Source organism: Ursus arctos, unplaced genomic scaffold (assembly GCF_023065955.2).
Source record: "Ursus arctos isolate Adak ecotype North America unplaced genomic scaffold, UrsArc2.0 scaffold_8, whole genome shotgun sequence".
NCBI lineage: Eukaryota > Metazoa > Chordata > Mammalia > Carnivora > Ursidae > Ursus > Ursus arctos.
The window spans coordinates 11,514,903-11,528,689 of NW_026623100.1; the positions used below are offsets into that span (position 1 = coordinate 11,514,903).

General features: G+C 38.5%; 1 protein-coding gene across 1 annotated transcript in view; it reads left to right on the forward strand.

The window, feature by feature from the left end:
• TMEM131 (transmembrane protein 131) overlaps positions 1 to 13,787 on the forward strand; it is a 239,800-nt gene that overhangs the window by 99,305 nt on the left and 126,708 nt on the right. Inside the window, exon 4 of the mRNA XM_026487434.4 lies at positions 5,931 to 5,999. Within this exon, the coding sequence (XP_026343219.2) occupies positions 5,931 to 5,999 (69 nt within the window). The remainder of the gene's footprint in view (positions 1 to 5,930; positions 6,000 to 13,787) is intronic.

The window sequence follows — 13,787 nt, forward strand, 5'->3', positions numbered from 1 at the left end:
GCAAAAAATAGAAATAAGAGGCAGATGCGTTTGGGAAGGAAGAAGAGAAAGGTATTTGTCTACAAATAACATGATTGTATACAAGTCCTAAGGAATATGCACAAAAAGCTATGAGAATAAGTGAATTTAGTAAGATTGAAAAATACATATAGTCAGTGTCAGAAATTCTATTTCTGTATTACAAGTGCAAAAGTAAAATGTTACAGAAAAATGCCATTTACAGTAGCCTCAAAAGATGTTACATACTTGAGGATAAATTTATGAAAAAATCTTTGAAACCCATACACTGAAAACTATAGTTGAGAGAGTTAGGGGTACCAACCCCCCATGCATTTGAAAATCCACATATAATTTTGACTTTCTAAAAACCTAACTACTGATAGCCTAATGTTGACTAGAAGCCTTACTGATAACGTGAACAGTTGATTAACATATATGTTGTGTGTTTTGTGTATTATGTGCTGTATTCTTATAATAAAGTAAGCTAGAAAAAATATTATTCAGAAAACCTTAAGAGATAATACATTTAAAGTAATATACTGTAAAAAATCCACATATAAGTGGACCCATGCAGTTCAAACCATGTTGCTTAAGGATCAACTAAATATTGTTTCTCTTAAAGTTATTCCATAAATCCAGCACGCTTTCCTCGCTTTTTCTCATTCTGTTTTCTTTTTGCTCCTCTTATTGGATAATTTCAAATGACCTTTCAGTTCATTGATTCTTTCTTCTGATTGGTCAGATCTGTTGTTGAAGCTTTCTGTTGAATTCTTCAGTCCAGTCATGGTATATTCTTCATCTCTAGGATTTCGGTTTGATTGTTGTTTTACAAACAACAGGTAGTTGTTTTTTGGTTGTTGTTTTTATATATTAAATATAACTCATTTAATAGAAGTCCTTTATTTCTTTGTTGAACTTTTCATTTCATTCATGCATTTTTTTAAATTTTGTTTAGTTGTCTGTGTGTCCTTGCAGAGATGGTTCTTTAATCAGCTTAACTTGGGGTTCTTAATGAGTCAGCTGATAGTGTCCTTGGGCAAGTAGGGCTTACTGTTTGCCCAAGGATGTCACTGGGGCTCTGATGTCAGCAGGGTTGTCACTGGTTGGTAACAGTTGGATAGGACTACTGACTTGGTTCCCTGTCCATGCACAGCTGGAACATGGCCTCCACAGTGCCTGGATTCTCTGCTCATACGAGCTTCTTAGTTGGGCAGGACTGGGTGCTATACTCAGCAGTTAGGCAGGACTATGATTTTGCTTCCCTGCCCGGATGGGGCCATAAAACAGGCTCCATAACCATTATGACTTGATGGCTGGGGACCTGAATCTAGCAAAGCTGCCCACCAAGCTCCCTGGCCAGATGGGACCACCAGCTCAGCTCTGCAGGTAAGCTGAGCCATGGGCTGAGTTCTCTGCTCAAGTGCCATTTTAAACAGGGCTGTTTTCTTGGTTGAGCTATGCAGCTTCCCAGATGTTCTAGTTAGGCTTCCTGGTTGGGTGGGGCTGGAGGTTATAGTCAACCCTAAGCAGGTCTTTTAATTTGCTTCCCAGCCCACCTGCTTACAGGTGAGGCTGTAAAACAGGCTCGTGGCTGGTATGGCTCATTGGGTGGGGACCCAAATCATGTGGAAATGTCCACCTAGATCCCTGGCCAGACAGGGCCGCCAGCTTGACTTTGCAGATGGGCATAGCCACTGGCTAGGATCTCCACTTGGGTGTTGTTGCAAGGAGGAGGGCAGTCTTCCAAGTGCTGGTTGCCTGTATATCCTGTCCTCCTCTGTATCCCAATATGATTTCCAGGCGTCAAGACCCACAGATTCACCCCTGTAGATTCCCCCTGTCCTCTTGTGGCAAGACCCAAGTGGGCCTTCTGGGAAGCAACCCATTACACCAAGGGAGCTGGATATCCACCTTGGTCTCTTTCCCTCTGGAGAAACTGTAGGCCCAGGAGACCTATGGTTCAATGCCTGCCTTGGAGAGGTGGCTCAATGCCTGCCTTGGAGAGGTGATGTGATCAGAGTGTAGCCATTCCTCTCCTTTCTAATAGACGGTCCTTTTCAGTCTCTGTGGTCCAGGGAGGTTCTTCACCCTTACCTCTATGTTTTGGAATTTTCACAACAGTGTCTTGTCCATGGATAGTTGCTAATTGATCTTCCTGTGAAGGGGACTGAAGTTAGCAACAACCTATGTCACCATCTCAATGGTATCACTCCCCAAAAGACACCATTTGTAATAGGAAAAGGAGGGACAGGGAGAAGATATTCACAGTACATATATTTGATAAAGGACATGTATCTAGAATCTATAAAGAAGTCTTATAATTCAGTAAGACAAACATCCCAGTATAAAAACTTTGAATAGACACTTTACAAAAGACGATATCTAGTTGAGATACCATGTTATGCCAGTTAGAATGGCAAAATTTGACAAGGCAAGAAACAACAAATGTTGGAGAGGATGTAGAGAAAGGGGATCCCTTTTACATTGTTGATGGGAATGCAAGTTGGGTCAGCCACTTTGGAAAACAGTGTGGAGGTCCCTTAAAAAGTTAAAAATTGAACTACCCTATGACCCAGCAATTGCACTACCGAAAAGAAGGATAGGCCGGTGATAGGTATTAAGGAGGGCATGTATTGCATGGAGCACTGGGTGTTATACGCAAGCAATGAATCATGGAACACTACATCAAAAAAAAAAAAAAAAAAAAAAAAAAAAACAGTATTTTTGCATCTCCTTACCCCCAAGTAAATAATAAGAATAAAAATATTTGAGACTTTCAAACAAATACAATCACTGGAAAGCATAAAATCATGCACTATTCTGTTACAATGTCTCAGATTCTGTCTCTTTGAAATTGGCAGAGTACTATTTTTCACATTATTTCTGCCCCAGTTTATTTTTCAATATTAAAGATTTGCAGACATTTGCTTTCTGTTAATAAATTGCTAAATAATGCCATCCCCTTTGAAAATAAGCATAGCAGCAAACATCTCAGTCAGCTGTAGATACATGTCAGCTATGTTATTGAATTTTTGGTTTTTTTAATAAGGTTATATCTGTGACAACTTGCATTGTACCCACTCAAACATTAAACTGTTCCTTAGACATAAATCTGCTATTGTTTTGAAAATACACATTTATGAGGGGATCATCTTTTATGCATTGATCCCTCTATCACATTTTGTGAGAAATCTGTAAATGACAATTGTTGGACACTGCTGGACACTGCTTCTGTGGAGCATTTTTTGGGAGGTCTTAGCCTACACAAGGCATAAAAAATGAAAACAAGGTCTAGGGATTTAAAAGGGGACAATTTATCTACAGGGGTAACCCAAGGTAATGACCATTTTGGCAGCACATATAGTGCCAGGAAAATCTAAAGGTATCTGTAGACAAACTGTTAGAATTAACTTGCCAGAGTGACTTGGGGTAAAAGGTCAGTACACAAAAATTAGTAACTTTTTAATACAAAGCAATACCCATGTATATCCAGCTGCCTACTTGACATTTCATCTAGATACGACATCTCAAATTTAAATGTCTAAAACAATAAATACACTTGAACATCTAACCCATCTATCCTTCCTCATCTCTAACCCACTTTTCCCATGTCATGACTCTGTATCCAGTTTCTCAAGCCAAAATTTTAGAATTAAGTTAACCTTGATTTCTCTTCTTTCTCTCACATTCCAAAATCAATCCATCAGCATGACCTGTGGCCTTTAGCTTCCAAATATATTGAGATAAGAGCCACTTCTCACCACCCTGCCTTGTGATCCCCCTAAGACCACTGCTACCATCCCCTCTTGTCTGGACTACTGCAGGACTTCCTGCTTCTACTTTAGGGTTTCTACAATCTCTTCTTGACACAGCATCCAGAATTAACCTTTTCAGATGTGTCATATGTTTTTCCCTTGCAGAAGACACTATAGAGGCTTTTTGTTACACTTAGAATAAAATCCAGATTCCTGCAAGGAGACTTGGCCTTCGTACTTCTCTGATCTCAGCCCCTCCCTCCCATCACTCTGGCCACTTCAGCCCTCTTCCTCAGCATGCCAAGTAGATCTGCTTTCTTCCCCCACATCTCCACCATTCAAGTCTCGGCTCCAACGTCCCTCCTCAGAGAGACCTTCTCTGTTCCTACTGCGTTTGGTTTGTCTTTATTTGTCTGCCTTTGTCTCCCCTACTGGGATGTTAGTGCAATGAGAGCAGGCTCTCTACTTTGTTTTCACTAGACAGCCACTAGACAGCCCCCCCTTGGCATTCATTATATTTGTGTTGAATCAACACAGTGTATATGGTTTTGTTTTTGTTTTATTTTTACCTTGCCTGGCCACTTTAGACATTTCCATGTACAACTTGGGAAATAGATTCTCAGTTCTATAAAGGGGGAAAAAAACTGTATCTTAATCTTCTTTATATCTCTAGCATCTAATACAGTCAGTGTTTATATATATGAATTAATGACTTATACACATTTACTTCATGCATTATACTTTTCCCCCTTGATTGGATTAAGATTTTATTGTTTGGGTTTCACACCCTTGAATCTAATGAGCTGATTGGCATCTCTTATTTTAAAGGTGCCCAATAAATAAATAAATAAATATAAATAAATAAATAAATAAAGGTGCCAGAAGGTGCCCCCAAAATAAATAAATAAATAAATAAATAAATAAATAAATAAATAAAGGTGCCAGAGAGTATCCTTGTTATATTCCTAAGAAGAGCAGAAATCAGGAGGGAGTAGATTCTGTACCTCTTGCTGCGTGTGGCTCCTGTCTTGTGGGGAACTATGCCGCCTCTGTCCCAGTGTCTTTAGATTTATGCTTCAGTAAAGTAGAATCTTACATTTGCTGTTTTCCTCCTTGTGTTTTTCCTTTTTTCTGTTCAGCATATTGGGATTATCAAGCTAAAACACCTTAAGACTTTATTGCTTTTAGTGCTTTGATTCTACTACTCAGACTGTTTAATCTTTAAATACTTTAGACTATTTAAAGAACTGAGTTAAGGCCAAATTTCCTATGTATTCTGAATGTCCTTGTCTATTTCTAATGTCTGTCCTGTATTTCCTAAATTAAATTACTATATCATTTGAAGCTTGTGTTCTTCTGAATTGTGTTGATGGAGATAAAGTTTTACAGAATGGTTTTGCTCTAACGTCATTTCTTAAAATACAACAAAAAGATAAACATCTACTATTTAGAAACTGCAGTGGCTTACTGAATTTCTGACTTTCTCAGTACTTAAACAGATGACTTGAGGCATGTGGACATCTCCCCATCCCCCAGGTCATTTCTGTATCTCATCATTGTTAGGTCATGGTGACGACTAGGAGGCTTGCTGTTCAGAAACTGGTTTTAGTGAGAAGTTCTAGTATCAAGTTGGGATAGTGAGAAATACTACTCAAATAGATCAGTGTGTTCTAAAGTCTCAGATGGAAAAGATATTTCAGTTCTTAAAAGTTTCTATCCCCAAAGTCATTTTTATTTAGTTCCTTTGCCACTCTAGTTAAAATGTGATTGTGGTTTTTGTCTGTATACTATATTGTCTGCCAAGTATGTGTAGTTGTGTTGACTATTTATTGTTCATTGTGCATGTATCAAAAAAAATCTAAGTGAACATATTAAGATATATTGTTATCAACTATTTCAACCAAGTAAATTTCAACATTGGGTCTACTTGAGCATTTTTTGTTTTCACATACCTTTGAATAGGAAAAATACTCTTTTTTTTTCTTTTTTAAAAACATACATTTATTGATTTCCTCTAATAAGAAAAGTAACGCACCTTCCCAATAGAACATTAGACTACACTTTGCATAAAGATACTCTGTTGTGACAAAACTGAAGTGTCTGACTTCAGTTTTGGGATATATATATATTTTTTTTAAAGAATTGTTTCTTATGCTCTTTTCTTTTTACTTACAGTATATCTCTGTACCGGGGTAATTGCAGACCTATACGATTTGAGCCACCAATGCTGGATTTCCATGAACAGTAAGTTTAAAATTTTCAGACCATAGTTTCCCATTAAACTATTATGTGTATTTTTTGCATGTGTTTGTCTTGCTTTTTACCTGTGTTATCTCTCTGAGAAAGTTACATTTTCAAGTCATCAGGAAAACAGTGTTGTTGAACACGGTTTGAAAATGGGAAGCAAGTATCTATTATGAGTCTAACATATAATACTAACTTTTGAAGTTTGAAAGATACCTAACTAAGTCACTGGATCATGGGATCTTAACTTCAGAAGCAACGTAAAACTTTTAGGTTACTTTTCTGATTAGTAATTCATTTCCACTTCTATTTAAAATTTCCCATGTGGATATAGAAAGATATATTATTTATTTGTTTGATTGTGCTTTCAAAGTACAGACTTCTATGTATCACCAAATAAATATTATCACTAACCCAAAAGAGCAAACGAAAGAAAATCCTGCAGAAAGACGTGGTTCAACCACAGAATAGCTTCCTCAAACCATATTTCTGGCTTCCCTTCTACCTCTGAGTCTCAGGTTTTGCACATCTGAGATACACTAAGGAAAAAACAAGTCTTTACCTGTATTTGGTTCCAATCTAATTCAGCAAATAGATAAAGAGAACTTTGGTGATATTACTGCTAGCACAATGCTACCCTGGTAAACTAGCAGAAAAAAAAAAGAATTTAAAAGGGAAGTGGTGGAGAAACTGTATATAGATCTATTTGATTCAGTAAGTGAAAGTTATAATTTTCTTTATTGTTGTCAAAGTTGTAATTAAGCATTTTTTACTAGTAAACACATTAAGTTTAAGTAATTTATTTACATTCTCAAACCTGGAATAATTAAATACCCTAATTGTATTTGTTCAGAACCATGGTAGAGTAGTTAGAATGGGAGAGTAGCTAGCATAAAAAATAAGGTATCTTCTAAGATTATATTCCTACACAGATCATGGATTTTAGCGGTAGGAGTACAGAGAGAAGTTTATGTGGTTCTTTGTGCACTTTAGATGGAATCAGTATCTTGGAATAGTCATTATGTAAGTAAAACTGACTTCTGGGTGTTAGATTTAAAGACCATAAAGTTCAGATGGGAAACATATCACTATCATTTCTGTCTTACAAAAACGGTTTAGGTATACAATGTCAAGATGGCAAGAAGCATAACGTAGAGGCCTTAAGCCAGTCACAATAATGTGTCGCCCACAGTCTCCTTCTGTCAAATGCAAGATATTTAATAAAACATGGCACATATTTTGATGTCCATAAAAGAGTTCATTATTTTCTAACTACTAGTGAGTTTTCTCTCTACAGTAAAATTCTCTTGGAGTATGTTCGCTCGCCCTAGAGTGGCCCAGAACAGAGACTAACAAACTCCATTCTGAGACTAGGGCATGAGCTGTATTTCTGGTGCTGCATGAGGGCCAGGAGAGGAGGTTGGCATACAACGCCAAAATCATTAGTCTCAAACACAGAGTATTCTTATTGGAAAGCTTAGCAGTAACCATTCTAGAGAGATCTTGTCAGAAGTTACACCCAGCTGTTCTTTACTTTATAATTTGTTTTTTGAGAGAGTTTTACAAATTTTATATATCACTTGAGATAAAGACATTTTCAGCTATACAAAATGCCTGAATAGGAGTTGGGAATTTCTGTTCCAAATTATCTCTCCCTGGACCCTTTAAATAATGCCCCACTCCAGAAATAGGAGAAATTGAGGTAAGGTCATGCAAGATTCTGGACTGGTGGTTTTAACCTTTTTTGATCATGGATCTCTTGAGGACTAGATGAAAGCTGTGAACATCTTTGTTCACCTCTCCAAGTGCACACAAAGGCACACAGCGTTGCACATACAGACAGCATTGTGCACACAGGTTAAGGGGTTTTCTAGACAAATCTCTCAGAGTCCATACTGGATTCTTCAGGGGTAGTGAAGAATTCCTGCTCTAGGCCACAGGTTATTAAGTCACTACTACAGAACTTTCTGGGATTTTGCTTATTACACTAGCAGTGCGTGTCCACTGTAGTAAGCTTAGAAAATACTTACCAGGAGAAAGAAGACAGTAAGAAATTACCAGCCATCCAGCCACTCAGAAACATTAACATTGAGCTTTTATCCTTCAAGTCCTTCTTCTGTGCATCTGTATTTATTTATTGAGTCACAAAAAACATAACCGTATTTTCTGAACATAAACTGTTGTATAACCTGCTTTCTAAACATAATACATTGTGCAGTTTTTTCTTTATCGCATTGAATTATCTGTTACTGTCTTTTATGGTATTAAAGAACATCAAATTGTATGGATATATTTGTTCAATTCATTTCTTGTTTTGAATCGTTTTAAACTTTTTGTTCTTACAATCATTGCCGAAACTAACGATTTAAACACGCCTTAACTTTATCCTCAGGAGAGAGTCCTGAGAATGGAGTTGTGATATGAAACGATACGCAGAATATAAAGGTTTTCATTTAATATTTAGGCTAGAGAATAATTTGGTGTCATTAACAAAGAAAACTGATAGGAATAAGCAAATTAACGTATGACTAGAGAGGATATAAATGGGATTTCCTATAAGAGACTGGAACCGAAATCTCATGAGCTGAGAGAAACTGTGAAAGTTTATTGAAGGTGTGCAAATGGACAGGTGAACTCCAGTGCAAACAAGGGCCAGGTAATACAGTGAAGAAAATTACTTGAATCATAGCATGATTTCTTAGTTACAGCACAGGAAAGGTATATGGTAGGTATACTGAATTATTCCATAAGCCAGCAAATGTATTTGCTGCTCCAAAATAGTGGAAACAAAAGAAAAAGAAAACGGATCTACCATCTTAAACTTTTCTGCATCCAGTCTGAGAGCACTGAATGGAGCTGGTTTTATCTCACAAAGGTAGAAGTGGATCTGTAGAAGTAGGAGTTGGAGGCAGATGTGAACACGTGTGTATTAGGCTTCAGTCAGTCAGATTGTATGTGTGTGTGAGTGTATGTATATATGTGTGTATGTGTGTGGAGTTTTTGTGTATTGGCTTATACAGTTGTGGGAGCAAACCCTAAGTGCACAGGGACAGGCTGTCAGGAAGGGACGATCATGAGTAGGCTGGAATCCCAAGGGCAAGTGCTGAAGCTTGAGGTCCACAGGCAGGCTCTCAGGGAGGATCCTGAGGAAGCAAAGCAGTTGCAGATCCATCTGTTGTTTGGAGTCTGTTAGCTCAGGCAAGGGCTAAGTTCTCTTTGAAAGGGCTTCCAACTAGTTAAGACAAGCCTACCTAATCTCTCTTTTAATTAATTTAAAGTCATCTGATTAGGGACTTGAATTACATCTGCAGAACCTCTTCCCAGCAGCACCTGCATTGGTATTTGAGTGAATAACTGGGAGAAGTTACACTGTATGCTACAAAATGGCGGCTGCCTCCCTTCCGTGTTCCATTCTCAGGAGAAAGCATCACACATAACCCACCTGAAGCAGAAATGTATGTGGGAATTCTGGGGACTGTAGTTCAGCCCACTCAAGTTGATAGACCACAGATGATATAACCAGATGGATGTAAGCAGAGAGGTTCCTAAATTTAGAACTTTGACCCTAGAAGATCATAGGCAATGTGACTGGAAGAATTTGCCTAGCCATTTTAGAGCTAAGTTTCTTTTTATGAGTAGAAATTCTAGTACAAAGAAAGTGAAGTTGTGCATTTTCACTGCAGAAGGTAAATTATTGGTGGGTTAGGAAGTAACTGATTGCCGGAGGAAATCAAGAGAGATTTTAGAGTACACCCTCCTTTAAAGTTATTGTATGTTTGGCTTTCTTCCATTCTCAGAAGCATAAAGCTTACTTGATTGGAATTTTTTCCTGCATTGACCACTTGTCTTTTTGCCTCCAAAAATCCCTGCTCTTTGTTAAATAAAGTATTATTATGTGGAAAAAATCAGATTAGAATACCTTAGTACGGAGTGGCCCCCTTTCATGCCCGTTAGTTACCTATTCAGCATCCCCCCTCACCTTCTTGTTAATACAACCCCAGGTTTTTTCAGTTATCCAGCCCTAAGGAAAAGTGACCTGTCTCCTCCAGCTCAGGAGTATTCCTGATTAATCTGAGTCATTGTAATACTCCCATTCTTGTTTATGATCAGTTCAGGGGTGGACATGTGACCCAGTTCTACCCAATAATATGAGGTTGGGTCTACTAAAGGATTTCTGGGAATACGGTTTGTTTGTTTTTTTCCACCAACTCTAAAAAAGAGACGTAAGAAAGAATTTCCCGTCTTCCATGCTGGATGCTGTCTGCATGCGATGCCTGGGATACTATGGCAGCCATCTTACAATCCATCAGAGGTGTTAGGCTGAGAATAAAACCAGCAAAATTTGTCTGAGAGTAGAAAAATGGAAAGAACTTGCGTCCTTGATAATAGTGTTGAACTGCAGAATTAATTGACCCTGGAACTGCCGTACTTTAGATTTTTTGTTAGGTGACCTTAATAATCTTGTCTTTCTTGGTCACTTGTAGAGTACGTGGCACCACTGACTTCCTCCTTCTCTGATCTTTCTTGGCCTCTACCCTTGTGAACTACTCTGTGTTTTCTTCCTGTGTCTTAAGCCATTTTTTCTTAGTTTCTTTCAGGATTTTGTTCCCTCTCTATCCCCTAACTATAGCTGCTTCTCTTTCCTCAGCCTCTTTCAGGCAGTTCCACACTCTCTCATGGGGTGCTCTCTTCCATACCCTTGGCATATGCCTATGGTTTCTGAACCTGTGTCTCGCCCCTCTTCCCAAACACTTACCTTTGTCTCCAGCAACACCTTAAAGTCAATGTGCCCTGCTCTTGCTTTTTTTGGAAATTGGAAATTTTCTATTTCCAATCTCCATGAATGGAATAAATCAGTCACCAAAGCCAAAAATCCTAATGTTTCCTGGATTCTTTCCTTTACCTCAAAGCACTCCATCCCTTCCCCCACCAAATCCATTACCAGAATTCTATCAACTTTTCATGTTTGCTCTTCTCTAACCTTTATTTCTTACCCTTCTCCTCTTAATTCAGGGCCTCATCACTTCTTATCTAGACTCTTACCATATGCCTGCCATTTTCCAATTTACGATCAGTACTGTCAAAAGGGAAATCTTTTTACTATCCAAATCTAATCATGTCATTTCCTATACTCTTTCCCACAAAAAAATCTTTTGATGGTTTCCTAATGTCTTTAGGATAGATGCTAAATTTCTCAACATAAAATATGTCCTTTACCTTTCTTATAAGCCTCCCCACCCTAAGCCACCCCTGTGGACAACTACTTTCCATGTCTTGAAGTAAGTGGCCTTTCTAAGCTCTAGGCGTGTTGTACACACTTTGAGTCTCCCCTCTAAAAAGAATTGTATGGATGCTTTCATATAATCAAAACAAAGGAGAAAGAACAGGTAATGGATGTACTCTTACCCTAAATTCAGTAATTAAGATTTTTGCCATATTTATATTTTTGTCAATTTTAAATCATTTGAAAGTAGACATAATAACATTTTATTCCTGTACTCTTCCACACGCATTTCCATATATAAGGACATTCTACATAACTACACTATCACTATTCATATTGTAAGAAAATTAACAATAATTACAGAGTGCCTTTATTCCCTCTGTTTTGGTCAGTGATTCAGTTGTTTGGTTCTAAGTGATAGAAATCTGACTGAAACTAGATGAGGCAAAAATGAACATGTATTGGAAGGAATACCGAGGCCCGTAATAAATCTACAGAAAGGTCGGAAGTGCAACGGTGATCCAGGGACAACAGGATCCATGGTATCCACCAGCACCAGGAGTCTTCTCTGTCTCGCAGCTCTGCCTTACTCTGTATTGGCTTATTCTCTCCTACTGCCAAGATCTTTTTCCTACAATGATGAGAACAAATCTACTGAGCGCTCTTCAGACTCCGATTCTGTAGCCTCCCTCCATCACAGCATAGAACTTCTTTTTCCTTAGTTTGAAAAATCTCCAGAGAGTGCAGTCATCACCCATGCTTAGATCAGGTATCTACCCCATCAGTCAAACAAGGGGGGCATTTGATAGTGAACATGTTTTCTGGGTGTTGTCCTGTGTTTATCAGGGTTTTACCCGGTGAAGAGAAATTGTACGTACAGTGGGCAATTACTCCAGCTGAATTCCACTACAACCTCCTTGGCCTGTTGAATCCCTAATGGCCTTCAGTACTATAGAGTATAGCTCTCTCTCTGTAGCAGACCTTCCCCAGCCTGCCTAGCGAGGTAGAAACTGCCTTCTCTCTGCTTCCGTGTGTTGTGTTCACCCCACAGAAGTGGAATGGATCCCTACCTAAAATTTGGTTCAGCGGTCAAGACTGATGACATCACATGCACACACCTGAGGAGGGTGCAGAAATGTTTGTTATACTCACATAATAAAGCATTCTGGGGAGACGGGGGTGGGCTCCCAAAGCAAGTGGGAAAAATGGCCTGAGAGCAGAGAGGGGAGACCGGCTTACTTTTACTGTGGTTGGGGGTGAGGCTGGGGCAGACTTGCAAAGTTTGAGCTTCTCACTGCATCTAAGAGCGAGAGTACAGGCTTTCTTATTGGCTTGCCCAGTTATGGGATATGAGATAAGGAGACACTGTGGGGCTTGAAAACTGTCAGTAATCAAACATCAAAAATAGAATCAGAGTCTTCATTACTCATGACATCTACTAACTTCCGTCAGCACGCACGCTGGTTATTGCTTTAATAGTCTGTTTAGATGTCTGCTTCCCTTCCAGGCCAGGCTATGAAGATAATTCACTTATCTTTGTATCTCTGGCACATATTTCATACTTAACACTTACATACAGTACATTATCTTTAAGTCCAACAAGATTGCCTGTTGATTTCTTCATTTCAGTTAAATTAACTTTACATTTTCAAGTGTTTTTGCCAGACTACGTTGAACATTTGCTGTGCCTTTTCTTCTTGATCTGGCAGTGTATTGACTTAATGCCCATGCTGTAAATGTTTCATTGACTTGATATGTATAGCAGTCATGTTAGGACTTGAGAAGAATATCCTTAACAGAACACTATAATTTTTTTTCCAAAAATTGTAATCAGAGTTATCATTGCTTACCACCTTGACTCATGCACTGAAGTTTTGCCTTATGTGCTTGTGGTCTTTTTGCTAAACCAGAAGTCACTCATAATTTTAAAATACCCTTTCCAGTACCTGGAAAAGCTTTAAATTGGATAGAATTTACCATTCTAAGTTGCATCTGATGGTCATCCAGGGCTTCTGGGAGAGTTTCACGCCCTTTAGCGAGGTTGCGGCTCCAGGACGTACCCTGACCACCTTCCAAACCCCTCTGTACTCACTCCTCTCACGACACTGAGCATCCCTACTGCCCTCTAGAGCTTCTTTCACAGTAAATCAAGTTAACTTTCTTCAGAAATAGGCTTTCTTTGTTTTTCATCCATTACATTTAAATTTATTCTTTAATTCGACCTCTTTCCCCTTCTCCCTCCCTTCCCTGCTCTCTCTCTAACAATTAGTTGGAACAGTCTGGGCATGACCACCTCCCCCCATCCCTCTGCACCCCTCTTAGTTATTTATGCCATGCTGTTAAATATTTTTCTGTTTCCATAACAACTCCTTTTTTCAGACATTTATTGTGAAAGATGTTTTGGGTGGAAACTTGGTTTACTGAGTTCTTTGGTTTATGTAATTATTAAGTGCAGAAAATCTTGATTTCAAATCTAAAGCTTAAAATGGAGACCTAATTAATGGCTTAAAAAATGGAAGTTATTGAATAGTCTGTTGCTAAAAACAGAGGTCTTTATTTTCAAG